The 18,235-nt window shown below is 38.6% G+C and overlaps 1 protein-coding gene across 1 annotated transcript in view; it reads right to left on the reverse strand.

Annotated features, from left to right (window-relative positions):
• Positions 1-15,382, reverse strand: part of AKR1B1 (aldo-keto reductase family 1 member B) — a 111,409-nt gene extending 96,027 nt beyond the window's left edge. The window contains exon 1 of the mRNA XM_036905576.2: positions 15,359-15,382. Coding sequence (XP_036761471.2) covers positions 15,359-15,367 — 9 coding nt within the window. The 5' untranslated portion in view covers positions 15,368-15,382. The remainder of the gene's footprint in view (positions 1-15,358) is intronic.
• Between the last annotated feature and the right edge of the window lie 2,853 nt (positions 15,383-18,235).

Raw genomic sequence — 18,235 nt, forward strand, 5'->3', positions numbered from 1 at the left:
CCCTTCCCACCTACCCTCCCCAGTCCCTTTCCCTTTGGTAACTGTTAGTCCATTCTTGGGTTCTGTGAGTCTGCTACTGTTTTGTTCCTTCGGTTTTTGCTTTGTTCTTATATTCCACAGATGAGTGAAACATTTGGTACTTGTCTTTCTCTACCTGGTTTATTTCACTGAGCATAATACCCTCTAGCTCCATCCATGTTGTTGCAAATGGTAGGATTTGTTTTCTTCTTATGGATGAATAATATTCCACTGTGTATATGTACCACCTCTTCTTTATCCATTCATACTGATGGACACTTAGGTTGCTTCCATTTCTTGGCTATTGTAAATAGTGCTGCGACAAATATAGGGGTGCATATGTCTTTCTGAATCTGTGATCCTGTTTTCTTAGGGTAAATCCTAGGAGTGGAATTCCTGGATCAAATGGTATTTCTATTTTTAGTTTTTTGAGGAACCTCCATACTGCTTTCCACAATAGTTAAACTAATTTACAGTCCCACCAGCAGGGTAGGAAGGTTCCCCTTTTTCCACATCCTCGCCAGCATTTTTTGTTTTGTCTTTTGAATGTTGGCCATCCTAACTGGTGTGAGGTGATATCTCATTGTGGTTTTAATTTGCATTTCCCTGATGATTAGTAAGGTGGAGCATCTTTTAATGTGCCTGTTGGCCATCTGAATTTCTTCTTTGGAGAAGTGTCTGTTCAGATCCTCTGCCCATATTTTAATCAGGTTATTTGCTTTTTGGTTGTTTAGGCACATGAGCTCTTTATATATTTTGGATGTCAACCCCTTATTGGGTATGTAATTTATGAATATATTCTCCCATACTGTAGGATGCCTTTTTGTTCTACTGATGGAGTCCTTTGCTGTACAGAGGCTTTTTAGTTTGATGTAGTCCCACTTGTTCATTTTTGCTTTTGTTTCCCTTGCCTGAGGAGATGTGTTCAGGAAAAAGTTGCTCATGTTTATATTCAAGAGAGTTTTGCCTATGTTTTCTTCTAAGAGTTTTATGGTTTCATGACTTACGTTAAGGTCTTTGGTCCATTTTGAGTTTACTTTTCTGTATGGAGTTAGGCAGTAATCCAGTTTCATTCTCTTACATGTAGCTGTCCAGTTTTGCAAACACCAGCTGTTGATGAGGCTATCATTTCCCCATTGTTATGTCCATGGCTCCTTTATCATATATTAATTAGCCATCTATGTGTGGTTTATATCTGGGCTCTCTATTATATTCCACTGATCTATGGGTCTGTTCTTGTGTGTCAGTACCAAATTCCCTTGATTACTCTGGCTTTGTAGTAGAGCTTGAAGTTGGGGAGCATAATCCCCCCCACCCCGCTTTATTCTTCCCTTTCAGGATTGCTTTGGTTATTCAGGATCTTTTGTGGTTCCATATGAATTTTAGAACTATTTGTTCTAGTTGGTTGAAGAATGCTGTCAGTATTTTGATAGGGATTGCATTGAATCTGTAGATTGCTTTAGGCAGGATGGCCATTTTGACTATATTAATTCTTCCTAGCCAAGAGCATGGGATGTAGTTCCATTTATTAGCATCCTCTTTAATTTCTCTCAAGAGTGTCTTGTAGTTTTCAGAGTATAGGTCTTTCACTTCCTTGGTTAAGGTTCATTCCTAGGTATTTTATTCTTTTTGATGCAATTGTGAATGAAATTGTTTTTCTGATTTCTCTTTCTGCTAGTTCATCATTAGTGTATAGGAATGCAACAGATTTCTGTGAATTAATTTTGTATCCTGCAACTTTGCTGAATTCAGATATTAGTTCTAGTAGTTTGGGGTGGGTTTTTTATGTACAATATCATGTCATCTGCAAACAGTGACAGTTTACCTTCTTCCTTACCAATATGGATGCCTTCTATCTCTTTGTGTTGTCTGATTGCCGTGGCTAGGACCTCCAGTACAATGTTGAATAAAAGAGGTGAGAGTGGGCATCCATGTCTTGTTCCCAATCTTAGAGGAAAAGCTTTTAGCTTTTCACTATTAAGTAAGATGTTGGCTGTGGGTTTGTCATATATGGCCTTTATTATGTTGAGGTACTTGATACTTGACTTTGAGGTAATTTTTGTATGTAGTAAGAGTTTTATTTCATTCTTTTGCTTGTAGGTATCCTGAACTTGAGTTTTGAACAGTTTTTCTTCTGTCTAAAGCACATTATTTAAAAGTACCTTTAGGGAAGGTTTTTGATAGTAAATTCAATCTATGTCTGTCTGAAAATGTCTTTACTGTACTTTTCCTTGAAAAATAGTTTTGCTAAACCACAAATCCAGTTGACAGTTTTTTCTCTTTAGAATTTTGATGATATCATTCTACTGTGTTCTGGCTTCCATTGTTGCTACTGAGAAACTTGTTATCTATGTGTCTTCCTTTGTAAATTATCTACTTTTTCTCTGCCTGCTTAAGATCTTTGCTTTTGATATTCTTTGGTTTTATTTAATGTGTGGGTATGGCTTTCTTTTTATTTATCTCTTGTCCATTAGACTCTTTTTTCCTCTGTCTGTGGATTTGTGCCCTTTCATCAGTTTTGGGAAATTCTCGGCTTCCAATATTGCCTTTTAAAATTTTCTCTTTCTGGAATTCCAATTAGATGGGTTGTACTAACTCATTATATCCTCCATGCAGCTTAGCCTCTCCTTCATATTTACTGCCTGTCTCTGTATTATAGTCTTGAGTATTTCCTTCAGATTTAATTCTCTCTACCTGCATATTTTCTGCTGTTTGACTCATCCACTAAGTTATTAATTTCAATAATTACATTTTATTTACAAGTGTTCTAATTGGTTCTTTTTTTCAAATATTGGTGATTTTTATTAGATTTATGTTTTGGTCCTTTATCAGTTTTTATTCCATCTTTAGTTTCTTAAAATATGGGATCCATAATTATTTCATACTCTTTTTTTGATAATTTCAATACCTAAGTCTCAAGAATTTAGATGTTATTACTTCCTCCTGACTTTCATTCATGGTATGTGTGTTAATTTCTTATTTTATTTGATTGTACTTAATCTTTACAGACCAGAAGGCCTCAACTGGGGATCTGTATTTGTTTCTTCATGGGTCCAGGGGGATTACTGATCTGGGACCACTCTGATTCCCTTCGAAGACAGTGACTTAATGGAAGAGTTTTACTCTCCACTTTGCAGACAGACCAAGGCTTTAGAGGTCATGTAGTTTGACATCTTAAAATTTACAGACAAGTAACTTACAGTTTTAAGCAATTTATCCCAAGGTCACACAGCTAGTATAACAGACTGTGGGAGTAGACCCAAAGTCTCCTGACTCCAGGCCATGTTTGTATATTATACCACACTATACCATTGAACTGAGTCAATATGAATTGTTCAAGTATGTGACATTGCATACCAAAGAGAAGGGGAAAAATGGTTCTCTTTGAACTGTGTTTCCTTCTTTCCCTTTTACAGAACTGATTACTTCATACATAATCTTGTTTGCTAAAAGAAGCACATATTTTCTATGAATATAAATCCTCCATTGTGTATTTTTTAAATATAATTTGCATTATAAGGACAATTTTGTTGTGGTAGTGGTTGTTAATAGTTCAACTCCTAACCTCAGTGGTTAAGGATGGATACTGCCCAGGAGTCAGCAGGAAACATCACTAGTTAGAGACTAGCCAAGGGCTGGTTTGTGCATCATAACCAAGGTGTCTCAGACAGAGTTATAAATAGCAAACATATAATGAAAGAGGTTAAGAGGGAAAGAAAGAGCTATGCGTGTGTGAAATGGGTCAGCTTTGGATATGGAATTCTAAAAGATGGATCTCCTTAGCTGGCTGATTGAGGGAGATTTTAAAGGGGTGAAGACTCAGCGTACATTGTCTTCGTCTACTTTTCTGCCTCCCTTCAGGGTGAGGTTGAGGAGAACTAGATTAGAGTTTTTTGGTGATTTGCTTGGTGGAAGGTTGCCACATGGCTGAGGGTTTGCTGGTAGCACTGTTGGACTCCCATTTGGTCCCTGGGTGCTGCAGTTGTTTTCTACTGGATGTGGGAATCCAGGATAACATATATGGGACATCCTGATCTCCTTCCCCATTAACAAAAGTGGGCTATGGAAACAGAGTGGGGAGTCGGAGGTACAGCAGCTGTGCTGGGTGGAGCCAGTAGCAATGAAGGACAAGTGTACGGAGGGCTAGAGATGTAAGTTGCATAATAACAACACTGGATACCCAACAATGGCCGCAAGACTCCTTCCCACAGTTCACAGCTGGGATTAGTAACAGACTGGCTAGGAAGAGATAACACTGGTTTTATTACTTACATAGCCTTCTCTATTGTGTGACTTGTCAACTAAGGTCTTGTAGCTCTTTTTTGCCCACTGGTGGATGTAGTAGAGAATAAAAAGAAATGGGGTAGATACACAGAGCGCGGTGCAAGTGGATGTGGAGAGACTAGTCAGGTTATTTGCGGTCAGAGAGAAATGATGGCCACTTGAACAAAATGACTATTAGCACAGTTTTAAAAGATATTTTGAAGTTATAAGAGGGGACTACATGAAATTTTGCCATAAACTTGAAAATCCAGATGAAGTTGAATGATTATATAGGAAACACAGATTACTAAAACTGACTCAAGAAGAGATACCTAGATAGACCTAGTAGCACCAGAGATGGGAGGTGGTACTGAGGGGTAAAAAGCATGTAAAAATGTCTACCCTCTAAAAAGTCCCCAAGCTAGAGTGACTTACCAAGAGAACTCTTATCAAACATTCAGAGTGCCAGTAATAGCTGTGATAGTCACATTACTCCAAAGCACCAGAAAAGGAATTTTCCCAATTCATCTTACGAGGTTAGAACAACCCGGGACCAAAATCTTGCCAATAGTCATTCCAAACTGTACACCAGCCTCTCAAAATATTAAATAAATAAAAAAACCATAAATAAAATGTAATAATAATTGATTCTGAGAGCATATATCTAAAATACACTGTGGGTTTTATTTCAGAAATTAAAGGATAAATACTAGAATATCTATAAAGTGATTAATTAGTGAAATAATAAAATTTATCCTGTTTTATTAATTGGATAAAAACTTTAAAATGTAAAAAATCAGGAGTCAGTAATCAGAGCAGAAGTCAGAGGCTAAAGAAGCAGCTGCTGGACCCGATCTAGAGTCCAGTCAAAATATGGTGAAGATGATCATTCTAAGCCAAGAATAGGAACAATGAGAAAAGTTAAAGTATAGGGACTGAGTCTGTAGATTGGACATGTTTGGTGATCTTTCCTATTTTTGCCCTTGGGGCTCTTCCACTACAATACGAAGGTCCTTTCTACCACAAATAATTCAAGCCATTTGGTATTACTCCCCACCGAGGCTCCCAGTGGTGTGCTTTCAGTAAAACTGAAATTTTAAAAATATATAAATAATATGTAGATTAATCTGTGAAGTTGGCTGGTGGCAAGGAATGTCAGCCCAGAGATTATACCTTTGAGATGTTAAGATCTCTGAGAACTCAGCTGATCAGCAGACATTAGGGTTAGATACTGAGGGCAGGCTTTGACTGTAGACAGCCCTCAGGAGGAAATGTGCCCCATCACTCACTTGGTGGCCTTGGGTCATTTATTTCAACTCTCTGAGACCCTATATTCTTATCTGTAAAACAGGGACAACTTGACATGTCTCTTAGGACTGTGATGAGAATTAAATGAGAATAAAGTTGTCATAGAGCCTGGCACACAGTAAGGCAGAGCAGCCCGTACTTTATATTGACTATCATTGTACTAGTTGAAACTGAGGCCTGATCACCAACCCTTTCGTATGTGCTTTCTCCTCTGACCACCAGAGAGCACATCAACATTGCCCTGCTCACTCCTAAGAACCACTCTTAAGCTCTGCAACCTGAGGCCTCAGAAATAATGTGGTTAAGCCACTCTTCCATAAATTTGGTCAGAAGAGCAAACTCACCTTCTAGAAAGGCAGAAGCAGAATATCTGCTTTCCTCCATATATGTTAGTTTAGCAAGAAGTAAGCAGAATGTTCAATTAAATGGTCACTGAATATGAAATTACACAATACTGAGATACACTAGGTTCCTGGCATTAGGAAGCAAGACTGTGTAAAGTATTAACTTCTTTTTTCTTTTATATTTTAGAACATTTTATTCCTTTTTTGAAGCACTCTTCTACAGGTATAAACATTTCATTTTATCCTCACAGTAACACTGGGAAGTACACAGGGCAGAGTACATTTTTTCCATTTCACTGGTGTGGAAACTGAGGCTCAGAGTTTAGTGACTCACTCAAAGCCAAACGGCTGTTTGGTGTCAGAATCTGCGCTCCCACTCGGATCCTGAGTCGTGATGCACAGCTCTTTCCTTCCTTTCCCTGTCTCAGGACTTTCTGTCTCCTCCCTCCCTTGTTTTTTCCCTTTCTTCTTTCCCTTGTCTAGCTCCTCCCCCATTTACTTTTCTTCCTTCTTGACTATGCGGTACTTCATTCATATATATCTCTGATCTAAATACAATGAATATCCATTAACCTACCATTCAGCTTAAGAAATACATTACCAATACCTCTGAAGCCCACTGCATCCCACCCCCTGCCTGTAACCACTATCTTGAATTTTGCAGTAACAATTCCCTTTTCTTTTTTTCATCTTAGTGTTAAGGCATTGCTACATTTATTCACATTGTTTTAGTTTGCATGTTGATTGGCTCTAGGTAAATGGGATCATACTGTATATATATTTTTTCTCAATATTATATATCTGAGATTCATACATGTGGATGTGTGTAGTTGTAGCACATTTTCACTGCTTTAGAGCATTCCATTTTATGAATATACCACACTCTATGCTTTTGTTCTACTGATGGGCTTTTGGATTATTTTCCACTTTGTCTATTCTGAGCAAAGCTGCATGTAACTCCTATTGTCATGTGCAAGAGTTTTCCGGTGAAATTACTGGTTTATAGAATTTACTTACCTACAACTTTACTAGCTAATGCCAAATTGTTTTCCAAACGGATTCCCATAAGGATAAGAATTCCAATCACTCCACATTTACATCAACTGGAAATTGTCAGAAATTTTAGCCAATTTCACACCTTGTGCTCAGGTCTTGGTTTCTAAACACCACTCTCTAATAAAAGGACCCAGTACTCCTTGGAGAAATAGTTGATTCCAGGGCCAGGGCAGGTAATATATAAAATGAACCAGGAACACTTCTGGTGCCAGAAAGTAAGATCATGCTCCATAAACACACAAAATAAATTCGGGGCCACCCTAGGTAGCTCTAAGTGCTAAAGCTGGACAATTTGGGCAGCAAAGTCAATAATTACATTATTAGGTTATAATCCATAAATATAATAAATATCCATGAATCCATACAGATAAAAATAATCAAATAAATAAATGGGGGAGATGAGATATATCTTCCTTATGGTAGAATTTGAATTAATAAATGTAAAAGGAAAGAGGAAAATATGAAATCATCATGAAATAACACAATAACTGTTGTAGGCAAGTGCTATCAAGAGACAATAAAATTAGTGAGTAAAAGTTTGAGGAGAAATAAAGTTTGCATTGTTTCAAAGTATTTTCCTCAAGATGTTTATTAATTACAAAGGGGAAGACAGTAATTTTACAGTGGCAAAACTTGGCAGAGCCACCTTAACCAATAGATCAAGGTTAACATCACCCGTAATTAGATGTATCCACATTGTGAACCCTGTGATGTGATGTAGTGAGAACACAGTATTTTGTGGTATTATCACCTCATGTGCAATCAGTTCCATCATGAGAAAACATCAGGCAAACTCCAACTGAGAGGCATTTGACAAAATAATCTACATTCTTCCAAAATATCATGGTTGTGAAAGACAAGGAAAGACTGAGAAACTTATACAGACTGCAGGGGACTAGGGACAACTAACAACTAAATGCAGTGAGATCCTAGATAAGACCCCAGAACAGAAAAAGGCACTAGTGGAAAATTAGTGGCAAAACTTGAATAAGGTCTTCAGTTTAGCTAGCAGTGTTGGTCATACCAGTGTTAATTTCCTGGTTCTTACTAGCGTAGCGTGGTTACCTAAGATGCTAACATTAGGGGAAGCTGTGTGAACGACATACAGGAACTCTGTACTATCCCTGCAACTTTTTATCAGTACAAATTTAACATAAGAAGTTCAACATAAAAAGTTTTAAAAACAGTTTTTCCCAACCCAAAGTTGTAAAATTGGTAACTAAGTATGGGAAGAAACAGGTAAGTGCTATAAAAGTAGAAAGCAGAATATCAGCTATATTGCTGTTAAAGTTATTGGATAATGTGGCCCAATATGAAACAACATTAAGTTTCTTTATACTGTTCCCAGACCTAGACAGATGATCCATCCAGGCAGGCAGTGCTAGACCCTGAGATCTAATCCACAATGACAGGGGCTTTATTGCTAAAATTGCTTGTGCACTTCCTCTCTGAAACAAGTCAATTCCAAAGAAGGGGCTAGGCCAGATATACTTAAAACTTTCTTCCAAACTCACCAATTGGATAAATTGCCCCTATTTCCCTGGAGGGACAGAAAGAGGCCAGTTATGTTACACCAATAAATTTCCTTCCACAGGGAAGCAAATATCAGACACTGGGAATGAGTGTTTCCTACAGTCCTCACCTATGAAGATTTCTGGGCAATTGTTTTTTGTTTGTTAGGTAGGAGAATATTTTATACTATGGATTCTATTCTTTCATTGATTACTGAACTTTTCAGATCTTCTATTTCTTCTTGAGTCAATTTTAGTAAATTACAGTTTTTATTAAATTTTCATCTCATCGATATTTTCAAACACTTTGTCATAGAAAACAAAAACAACCTTCATTGCCTTCTCTTTGGAAGCAAGGATGGCCTCTGGGTCCTGAGGAAGCTTCTTTTTTGCCACCTACTACAATGGCTATTCAAGTCCCTGTGTGGGTGACGAGCTGTGGTTTAAGCTCAATAGAAATGAGAAAGCCACCAGTGACAGGACTGGAGAAGTGGGAGCTCCCAACATCTGGGGACTCTCCTCAAAGACTCCTGAGCCAGATTCTGATATACATACACCAGTAGAGAATGAAGAACAACTCTTCAACTTCTACTTCATAGGAAGAAAGAGGAAGAGAAAAAGAAAGGAATAAGGAAGAGGTGCAGCAGCAGCAGGTGTCTAAACATTCCAAGAAAAACAAGAAATTACCAAAAGAAAACACAAATGACAATGACTCCATTCTGAAATAAATGCTAGAGATGGCGATGCAAAGGGAAGCCAAGAGAAAGGAAAAAAAGCAGGGATTGAAGGAGTAAAAGGAAGATATCTAAAGAGTAGAAAGGGGAACAATGACCATGCTCTCAAGATTCCTAACAAGAGTCTCTAGAAGATGCCTGGAAGGGTCAATCAAAGCCTAAAGCACCTTCAGGTTTACGTTAGAGCTATGGCTATGTTCTGCTCTTACCTGGTCGAGTTTGCAGCTGTGGCGAAATATGCAAATACTGGGAAACTTAACCTACCAAGATACATAAAAAGACCATCATTTAATGGTTAGGTTATGCATTGAGTCCTATGGACTCCCAATGGAGTCCATGTGATTATGAAAAAAGAACCAAATATAGAGGGCAGAAGCAAAGAGAGCCCTGAAACCTTTAAACACGAAGATAGACTAAAGAGAAAAAACAGAATTCTGACTAAGGGAAGAATGACAAATAAGTATTTTCTGATCATCCACTAGACATTTTAACAACACATATATACACACACACTCAAAATATGAAAAGCCTTACAGTGTTACTGTACATTTTATTTAATTATTGTCTTTCTAGAAAAAGTTATTAACCAACATAGCTTTAGCAGACTCCTTGGTTATTTTAGATGGATTGATCATAGTAACTTTCTGTTTCAAAATTGAAAGCACAAATGAAAGTCTACTGAATTAGGGGAGGTAACAAAGTATTAATAAGATAAGAAATGTAAATCTCATGCCATGGGATAGTGTGATTAGCTCCACATAATGCCCTCACTCCACCCTCCAATGAACCTGGGGAAAGTTATCCCTCCTTTATAACTGCTATGAATGAAAGTGACAAAAACATGCAGGTGATCATTGTTAACAAAAAAATGAAGGTTTTGGTGAACAAAGTAAATCTAGAATTTAAAAACTGATTTATATAATCTAATATATAGTCCATCCTAGAAATTAGTGTATTTCAAATCTAGTTCCTATCCCGTCACAACTTATCTCAAAACACAAGTGAAAAAGTAAACTAACCCAAAGGCTTGTCCACATGAAAAGTTCTGAAGTAAATATGGCAGAATGTTAAGATATGATAAAGTTGGGGAGTGGATGCACAGTGTTTATATATTATTCTCTATTCTTCTCCATATGCTTAAATAGTATACAATTTAAAAATCCTAAAAAATAAATGAAAGAATGATTAAGGGTTAACCAAGTTGAGAAGCATAAGAAACAACACAGGCGGCAAGAAGAGCATGAGCAAAAGGCACGGACAAATAGCATTCGAAGTACAAGGCAGATGCTTGATGAAGGTGCTCAGCAAGGAAAGGAAGAAGCAAAATCAGAGAGTAACTAGCAGGGGGCTTCAGAGTCAAGTTCTAATGGAAGGAAGCCAGAAGAAGCTACTGCTGTTCCCAAATCATTTAAAAGAACCAGCAACAGAGGAAGGGAACTATCAGACGCTGGGCATGAAAACAGCAGCAGGCGCTGTCCGTACACTATCCTATTCAATCTTTCCCATGACCCTGAGCTACATATCACTGTTCTGTTTTACATAAGAGGACCCTGAAGATCAGAGGTTAACTTGTCCAAGATCACACAACTAGTAAATTGCAGAGCCAGGAACTTGTCTACATGTGTCTGTTTCTAAGTCCATCTTTTAAAGGTATAATTCACATACCGTAATATTTACCCACTTGTAACATACAATTTAATGAGTTTTAGTGAGTTTAATACAATTATACAACCATCACCACAATCCAATTTTAGATTCTGACTGGGATTCTACTTGTTTTTTACCATTGCTCAGACTTCACAACTCTTCCATTATGTACCTAACTTCTCACCTCTCAGACGTCTTCTTCTCACCTCAGCACCTGAACCCCACATACTTGAGCACACTTCCACCAAAACTCCCTCTGAACCCCTAATAATTGCACTTGCACTTATATTTGTTGGCCTGTAGTTAACAGTTCATGAGCTAGTCTCACTCCTACTAAGTCAAACTCCAAGCTCCTTGAGGACAAGGACAATGTTTCATTTACTTTATAAAAATCTCTTTATAGATCTCTCTTGCTCCTGGCACAGTTCACGATAGGCACCAAAAATATTGTTAATTCACTTCTTCAAAATCATGTCACCATTTTTTAACATTAGGACACATTCAACGAATAACTGGCTACTTCTTGGTTTGGTTTGCTGGTTGAGAACAGATCCTATGCATTTCTGAAAGGTCTGTTTTCCCGTTTTTTCCCTTTCCTTTTTTTTGCTCTACTTTCTCCCCCATTTTTTGCGAAAGTAGAGATGCCAACAAAACATTAGGAAATACATGAGTTTAGGCAAAGAGGAAAATAAAGGTATACGTGTGAATAAACACAAACACACACATGTATTTGCTTAATCTACCCTTTTATGGAGATAAAAACGTAACATTTTCCACGATACTATGTTAAAAGTTGGTTATTAGTATTTTACCTAATATAGTTGAATCTGGAGCTGAGAACACGGGGTCTTTCCTATTGGTCTTAAAAATGACTTTCAACAGAAGGGAAGTTTAGCAAGATATACATGCCTGGACTTCAGATACTTGCTTAAAGTTCCAAAAGTGGAGAAATGTAGGTCATCTGGCCTTGCAGTTCTCTGCTTCAACTGCCATTAAGTGATCATGAATCACAACTACCTGAGTTTCAGCACGCCATCTCACCGACAATCACCCAGCATTGGAACCTGTGCCATTACTCATCTTATAAATCATAACTAGTCTACAGAACACAGCATACAAGAGTAATTAACCTTTCTTGTTAACTTTTACATACTATGAGGTGATTTACCTATTTCTCTTATCTGACACTTCACAGAGAGATAATGGCAGACTAGGTAGGGTATTTAACTGGCATAAAAAGACCAATATTCAGCTGTTGGTACCAACTGATGATTACAAGACTGGTAAAAAATTAGTCTCCTTATTCTTTACTTGAACACTCACCAATAAATGATCCCAGTCAAGCTACTTTCTAAGTGTATTTAATAAAGATTCAGTGAGGATTCAAATGGGGAATGGGTCTATAGGTAACGGGTTTCTCTCTGGACTCAAAATAGCCCTTAGAAGTAGCTTAGAAATGACAGCTCTCAAAGGCACCAGGGAGCATTCTGTTAAAAAATTCTGGGACCTCAGGCAGCCTCAAAAATGCTTCTCTTATGATGATTCCATTTGTAAACAGATGGTCTTTTGTCTGCTGTTGTGATTTTTTTAATACTACTTTAGATTTATTTTTCTCCCCCTCTGTGTATTTTTTAAGTCCCCTAGGCTTCATGTTATCTCAACTCACTGGCATCTGTGGCTTGGTACTTGTTTTGACTAAGTAATCATATGTCTTTCCCTACAAAGTACAGCCCCTGAAGCCTTATCTACTAGGACCAGCCTTTCCCTGCCCTAGGAGGGCCTCTCAGTTACTTGCTATATCTGTTTTCCTCCAGAAAAAAAAAAAAGAAGTTGATTTTACTCTATAAGAAATTATTTTAGGTCCTTAATCTGTCATTGAGACTTTTTAAAGTTAAAATGTATTGCCTCTTTCCATGTGTTAACTTACTTAACTAGTATAACTTTGTAAGGTAGGTACCATTACTATGCTTATTACACAGCAGAAGAAATAAGGCAAGGATGTTAAACAAATCGCCCAAGATCACATGGTTAGTACAGAACAGAGCCAGGACTGGAACCCAGGCAGGCTGGCTCCACCACCCACATTCTTACCCACTAATGGACTTCTTTTGAACCTGCAAATCATATTTTCCCCTTGGGTTGGATAATTATTAGTTCCCAGTAATAGAGTTGCATTAGAGATTCAGCTTGGGATAGGAAACTTGGGCTCTTGCTCTGTGCTTTTACTTGGGAAAGAACAAAATTCTAAGTAGGGAAAATGCAAGTACAAAGGCATAATGGCCGTAGGGAGGAGGAAGAAAGGCCAGTATCAGGAGCGATGGGAAACCAGTGCAGTGTTTTAAGCTACGGGAAGGAGGGAGGGTAGCTGTGACATGATCACGAAGATTCTACCAATATCACCCTGGCTGCCTAAAAGAGAGCAGAAGGGGATTCAGGAAAATTTGTTACGAGTCTACTCAAAAAGTCCAGGTAAGAGATGATGGTAGCTTGCACTAGGGCATTGGTAGTGTGTGTGTGTGTGTGTGTGTGTGTGTGTGTGTGTGTGTGTGTGTGTGTGTGTGTGTGTGTGTGTGAGCACATGGGTGTGTGAGCATGCATGCATGTGTGGAAGAGAGGGAAGAAGACGGAAAAAAGGTTTTTGAAAACATGTACCCTCGACTGAAACTGATTTTGATTAAATTTTATAAAGAGACTTTAACAAAGCATTCCAGAAATTACACTTCCAAGTACTAGTTACTGCCTTCAAAGTGTCACACTGTGAGGTTATAGGCCCACTTCAATGCTTCATGGTTCTCAACAATTCTAAAAAGGCTCCTTTAGAATTTCCTTCAGGACCATTTATGAGCCAACCCAGAAAAATAGGCCTATTGCTGTATATATAATATATGTACTTTATATGTATAGGATAAATATATATATATATATATATATATATATGTCATATAATTGCTATCTATCTATGGTCATACTTCATAAATCCCAAAAGCTAAGGGAACTATATATAATGTGTTAAACTGCTGCAGGGTTTAGAAGAACTTCCTTTTATGACTCTGACTTTCCAATGTATATGGTGATGTCACTTCTATAAGAAAATAAGCAAAAAGTAGATAAAAAGTTAAGTCATCGGATTCTTTATCAGAGAATGAGGATACATTATTTAGGCAAAGACTCAGAAGTCATAGGCACCCCAGGAAATTCATATGCAGAAGAAATTCTTGGTCAGGAGGGGATTTTTCTTTTTAGAGGCAGATAACAAATCTATATTATCTTAGAAGACTGACAACAAATTTCCCACAGGAGGAAAAAAAAGAATGAAGTTATAGCCATCAGTTTGTAGGAGCAGTGGGAAGCACGCTGGGAAGAGTTCACACTTCAGACTTAGCCTGAGTCTCTAACTACCCATGCAGGCTTGGACAAATTCTCTGAGTCTTACTTTCCTCATTTATAAAATGGCGATAAACATGCCAGGAGTTTTGAGAGGTTTTATTAATAAAACCCTGATTGCCAACACCTCCTCACCCCCCTTTAATTTTCTCTCACGGTAACATCTTTTCCTAAGGTTAAGAACAGGGAACCCTGACGGAAGCAGGCTTTAAAGGGCAACCCTCCAAGAGCCTTCAGGCTGAACTGGTTTCATCTTTCTTAGGCTTCAATACTGGGGCCCAGAGAAGACAATTCCAGGTGACTTTATTAGCCTGGCAAAGAAGGGCTGAGGCTCGCAGGCAATGCCTTTGGTTTAACACACACTCCTAGAGCACCTGTCATTTAGACAAAGCAGCAACCCATTTAAATCCTTGAATCTTTTCATGAAACTGGAAAAACCTCAAAACCCAAAAGTAGGAGATTGGTAGAATGAGAGCGGATACTTGAAAGGACAGTCACATGATGGTATTATATATTAAGGAAGAATATTAAATGACATGGGGAGATGTTCATAATTAAGTAAATGCTGCTATAAAATAGTATATATACTATGGACTCCTATCTTTTTAAAATAATTGACTGATAGGGAAGAAAAGAGAAAAATTAGTTGTCAACAATAAATTCTGAGTGGTAGGATTATGGGTGTTGTAAATTTTTTCCTTCTAGACCTTATACCATAAATGTCAATATTTTTAATATAAAGTTACAATAAGTAAATATGATGGAGCATTTTAAAACAAGTCCACTGGGCTGAAATTGCACCTACTTTGTTCATTACCACAGAAAAAAAAGCCTTAATAGTAGGATAAAATATTCATAAAAAGGGAAAGCGCCTCTTTTGATTTTCTGCAAGTCTCCTCCTTTTCTCCTTTGCCCCAAACTCCAAAGAGTTTCTTTTTTTCCCCCAATTACTGAGAGTGGGAAAAAAGAAATAAAGCTGCCTCTGTTCCTGCGCCAGGATGCTCAATGCCGAGACTCAGAGTAGGGAAATTTCACATGGTTCAGACTTTGTAAGACCAGTAGCTCCTGGCCTTACCGGTGGATCCGTACTCACTTTTGGCATTTACTTCCTGACAGGCGCTTCTCTGGGCAGCAGCAACGTAACTTAGCAATGTCCTGCCCTGTATCCTCTGCAGGAGTCCAGGTCCTGTTTTGAGAGCAGGAAAGGGAGGAAAGCACAAGGCCTAAACTTACCTTGAGTTCTTAAAATAAGGGTACTTATATGGAGGTAAAACCATACATTTACCATTTCTGTAATTGTTAAGGAAAACTACCCTTTACTGGATGCTTTCCATGTGCCAGGTACACTCTGCGTATCTCACTTTTCACATTGGCCACTTAGTTATTACCACTATTTCACAGATAAAGACACAGGCTGAGGTCAAGCAATGTACATAAATTCCCAGTGCTAGAAAGTAGCTGATGTAAAGTGCTTCAGAGATTGCAAAGCTATCACAAGCCTCCATTATTCTTCACACTACTCCTTGAAATGAGGATCCTACATTGTAACTTGTGAAAGTTACAATGCTTTTAAGTCCCCTCAGAGGGCATACGTGACTGACTGGAAAAGCATTTCCAGTTTTTGGTTTCAATGCAGGAGTCCTGTACTTAGTAGGGCAATGGTGGCAGCCAAATGTGAACCTAATACACCAGATTATGGGCGGTGGATTTAATCTGACTCTGAAGAAGGTAGGGTGTGGTGGGAGGCTAGATACTCGCAGCTAATAACCAGGTCATTATGTGTCCTGACACTGTTAAGACAAAGAGAGAGTCCTGCACACAGGACAGAGGGCCAATTAATTCTGGAATTTGCTGGAGGGTGTGAGGGAGAGAGGGAACCAATGGCTCTGCCAGGGAAGAAAAAGGCACAATAGCCTAGATCAGGGGATGATGTTTTGGTGCTTGGTGGACCAGTTCAACCCCACCTGCACAGGCTAGGGGTCTGTGTAAATAGCCGTGGAATTATTTTGGCCAGTTATATATGCGACCATATAACAGTATTTTATACAGGTCCTGAATAAGATGATCTGCTACTAATCCTTAAAGTACCATATGTGTTAATATTGACTTTTCCAAGATGCACATATAACAGAAAGACAATTACAACATGGCTATAACAACTTACTGCATTTTCATTTCTTGTTTGAATAAAAGTAGGACTACACCAAAAGTTGTTTAAAGTAGTGAACTGAGACAATGAGTTATTTTCATTGTACCTACACTATTTTTTATATCAAAATTATATTCCTCATGATAGGTCTTAATGTAAGTTAATATTAAAATTAGTTATCTCCATTTTTTAAAAAAACTACTACTTTTTTAAGGGGGAAGGGAGGTGAATGAAGAAGAAGAGGAAGTGTTCCCAGAATTATGAACTAGCAACCTTGGATCCTTGTCCCAGCCCTGCCCCCAGCCACCTATTCTGAATAAATCTCTTAAACCTGTTTCCTCACCTGTACAAAGTGATTCTAAAAGGCAGGTGATGTTTGATATTGTTAATCCTGCTATTCTGTATGACAAGCTAACATTCCATGGGTATCCATAACAGTAAAACTAAATCCAATGAGCAGGTGCCCTTCAGACTAGAACAGGTATCCCTGTCAAATGTTCTAACACTGACCCTTGTGAATAGCTGTCTTATATATAGAATGGACTGCAGGCACTCTGAGTGAGCAGCTTTGATGTCAGGCGGTAGTACAAAACCTTTCCCCTCACTTTGTCTTCACCACCTAAGAAGAAAAGGAAGAGCAAGTGGGTAAGAGTTTTGGATTTGGAAGCTGCACTCCTGGGAGTCGAGACTGGAACCCGCGAACCCGCCTCCTCCAGTCGCTCCGACTATCACTAGATGGAACCCAGCACCTGCTGGCACATGTCAGGCCTGTATTTGTGCTCTCCCAGATGTAAAGCTCTGTTTTTTGAGATCCCAGGAGGAATTTTATGCTCTAAGAAAGATAAACGAGAAATAAAACTTACTACAAATACTTAGGTCTTAAAGAATTAATGCATAGTGTGCCATTCAGTTAAAAAATGTAAAAATTATCATTCCACGTTTATGTTGAATTATTCTGAGGAACTGCGTGGCAGTAAAAAATCTACTGGACTTGTTATGAGGAAAAGAACACTAAACACTAGGTACGCAGCTTCTAGAAATCAAGGAGAATATCCCACGTGGGCAGGCAGACATACAATTCCTTATCTGTCTCACCAACCCCAAAGTTCTGACACTTACGCTTCAACGTCTTTGTGGCAGTTCAAGCCTACTCAGAAGCCTAGAGAGCCTCGTGCCAAGCTTCGGGTATCTTCATAGGTTTCTCTTGCTCAATAACTGTGGTCTCCAAATTTATAATTCTCCTCCTCATTCCACTCCATCCTCCCTTCATTTGTTCCATAAGCTTTTAGTGCATTCCACTTACACTTTCCTTCACCGACCCAAATAGTGTCAGGGAAGTCCCATAAAAGTACTAAGAGAAAGGAAGGACGAGTTACTGCCCGTAAATCGGGCACTTGAAAGGCTTCTGTTTGAATCACGACTTGAAACCATCACGAGGCAAGCAGGAGCTTTCCTTTGCGAGGATTGCCCGCCTACATCCCCAGGGTTGAAGTTCCCCCACGTAAAAGAAGGCATCACCTCATCAATTTCAAGATTCCGCCGACACTTCTCTACATTGTCAGGAATTTGTCCTGTGACGTGAAACGCTTTCTAATACCACACACGCTTAACTGCTCCCCAGGTCTGAGGTTTTTCTATTGCTGGGGCAACGCTCCGGGCTTAGTTTTTCTACTTCCTCTTCCCAAGCCCTCCCACCGGGGCCATAACCAGCTTCTTACTGGTCCTTGAGTGTGCTTGTCTCCTCAGAAAGCCAATCAGAACCTCGCTCTCTACCCCAGTGATTTGGGAAACGGAAAAGACCTTGACCTGTTCCTGGGGAAT

The sequence above is a fragment of the Manis pentadactyla genome, chromosome 7, assembly GCF_030020395.1.
Source record: "Manis pentadactyla isolate mManPen7 chromosome 7, mManPen7.hap1, whole genome shotgun sequence".
NCBI classification, from domain to species: Eukaryota; Metazoa; Chordata; class Mammalia; order Pholidota; family Manidae; genus Manis; species Manis pentadactyla.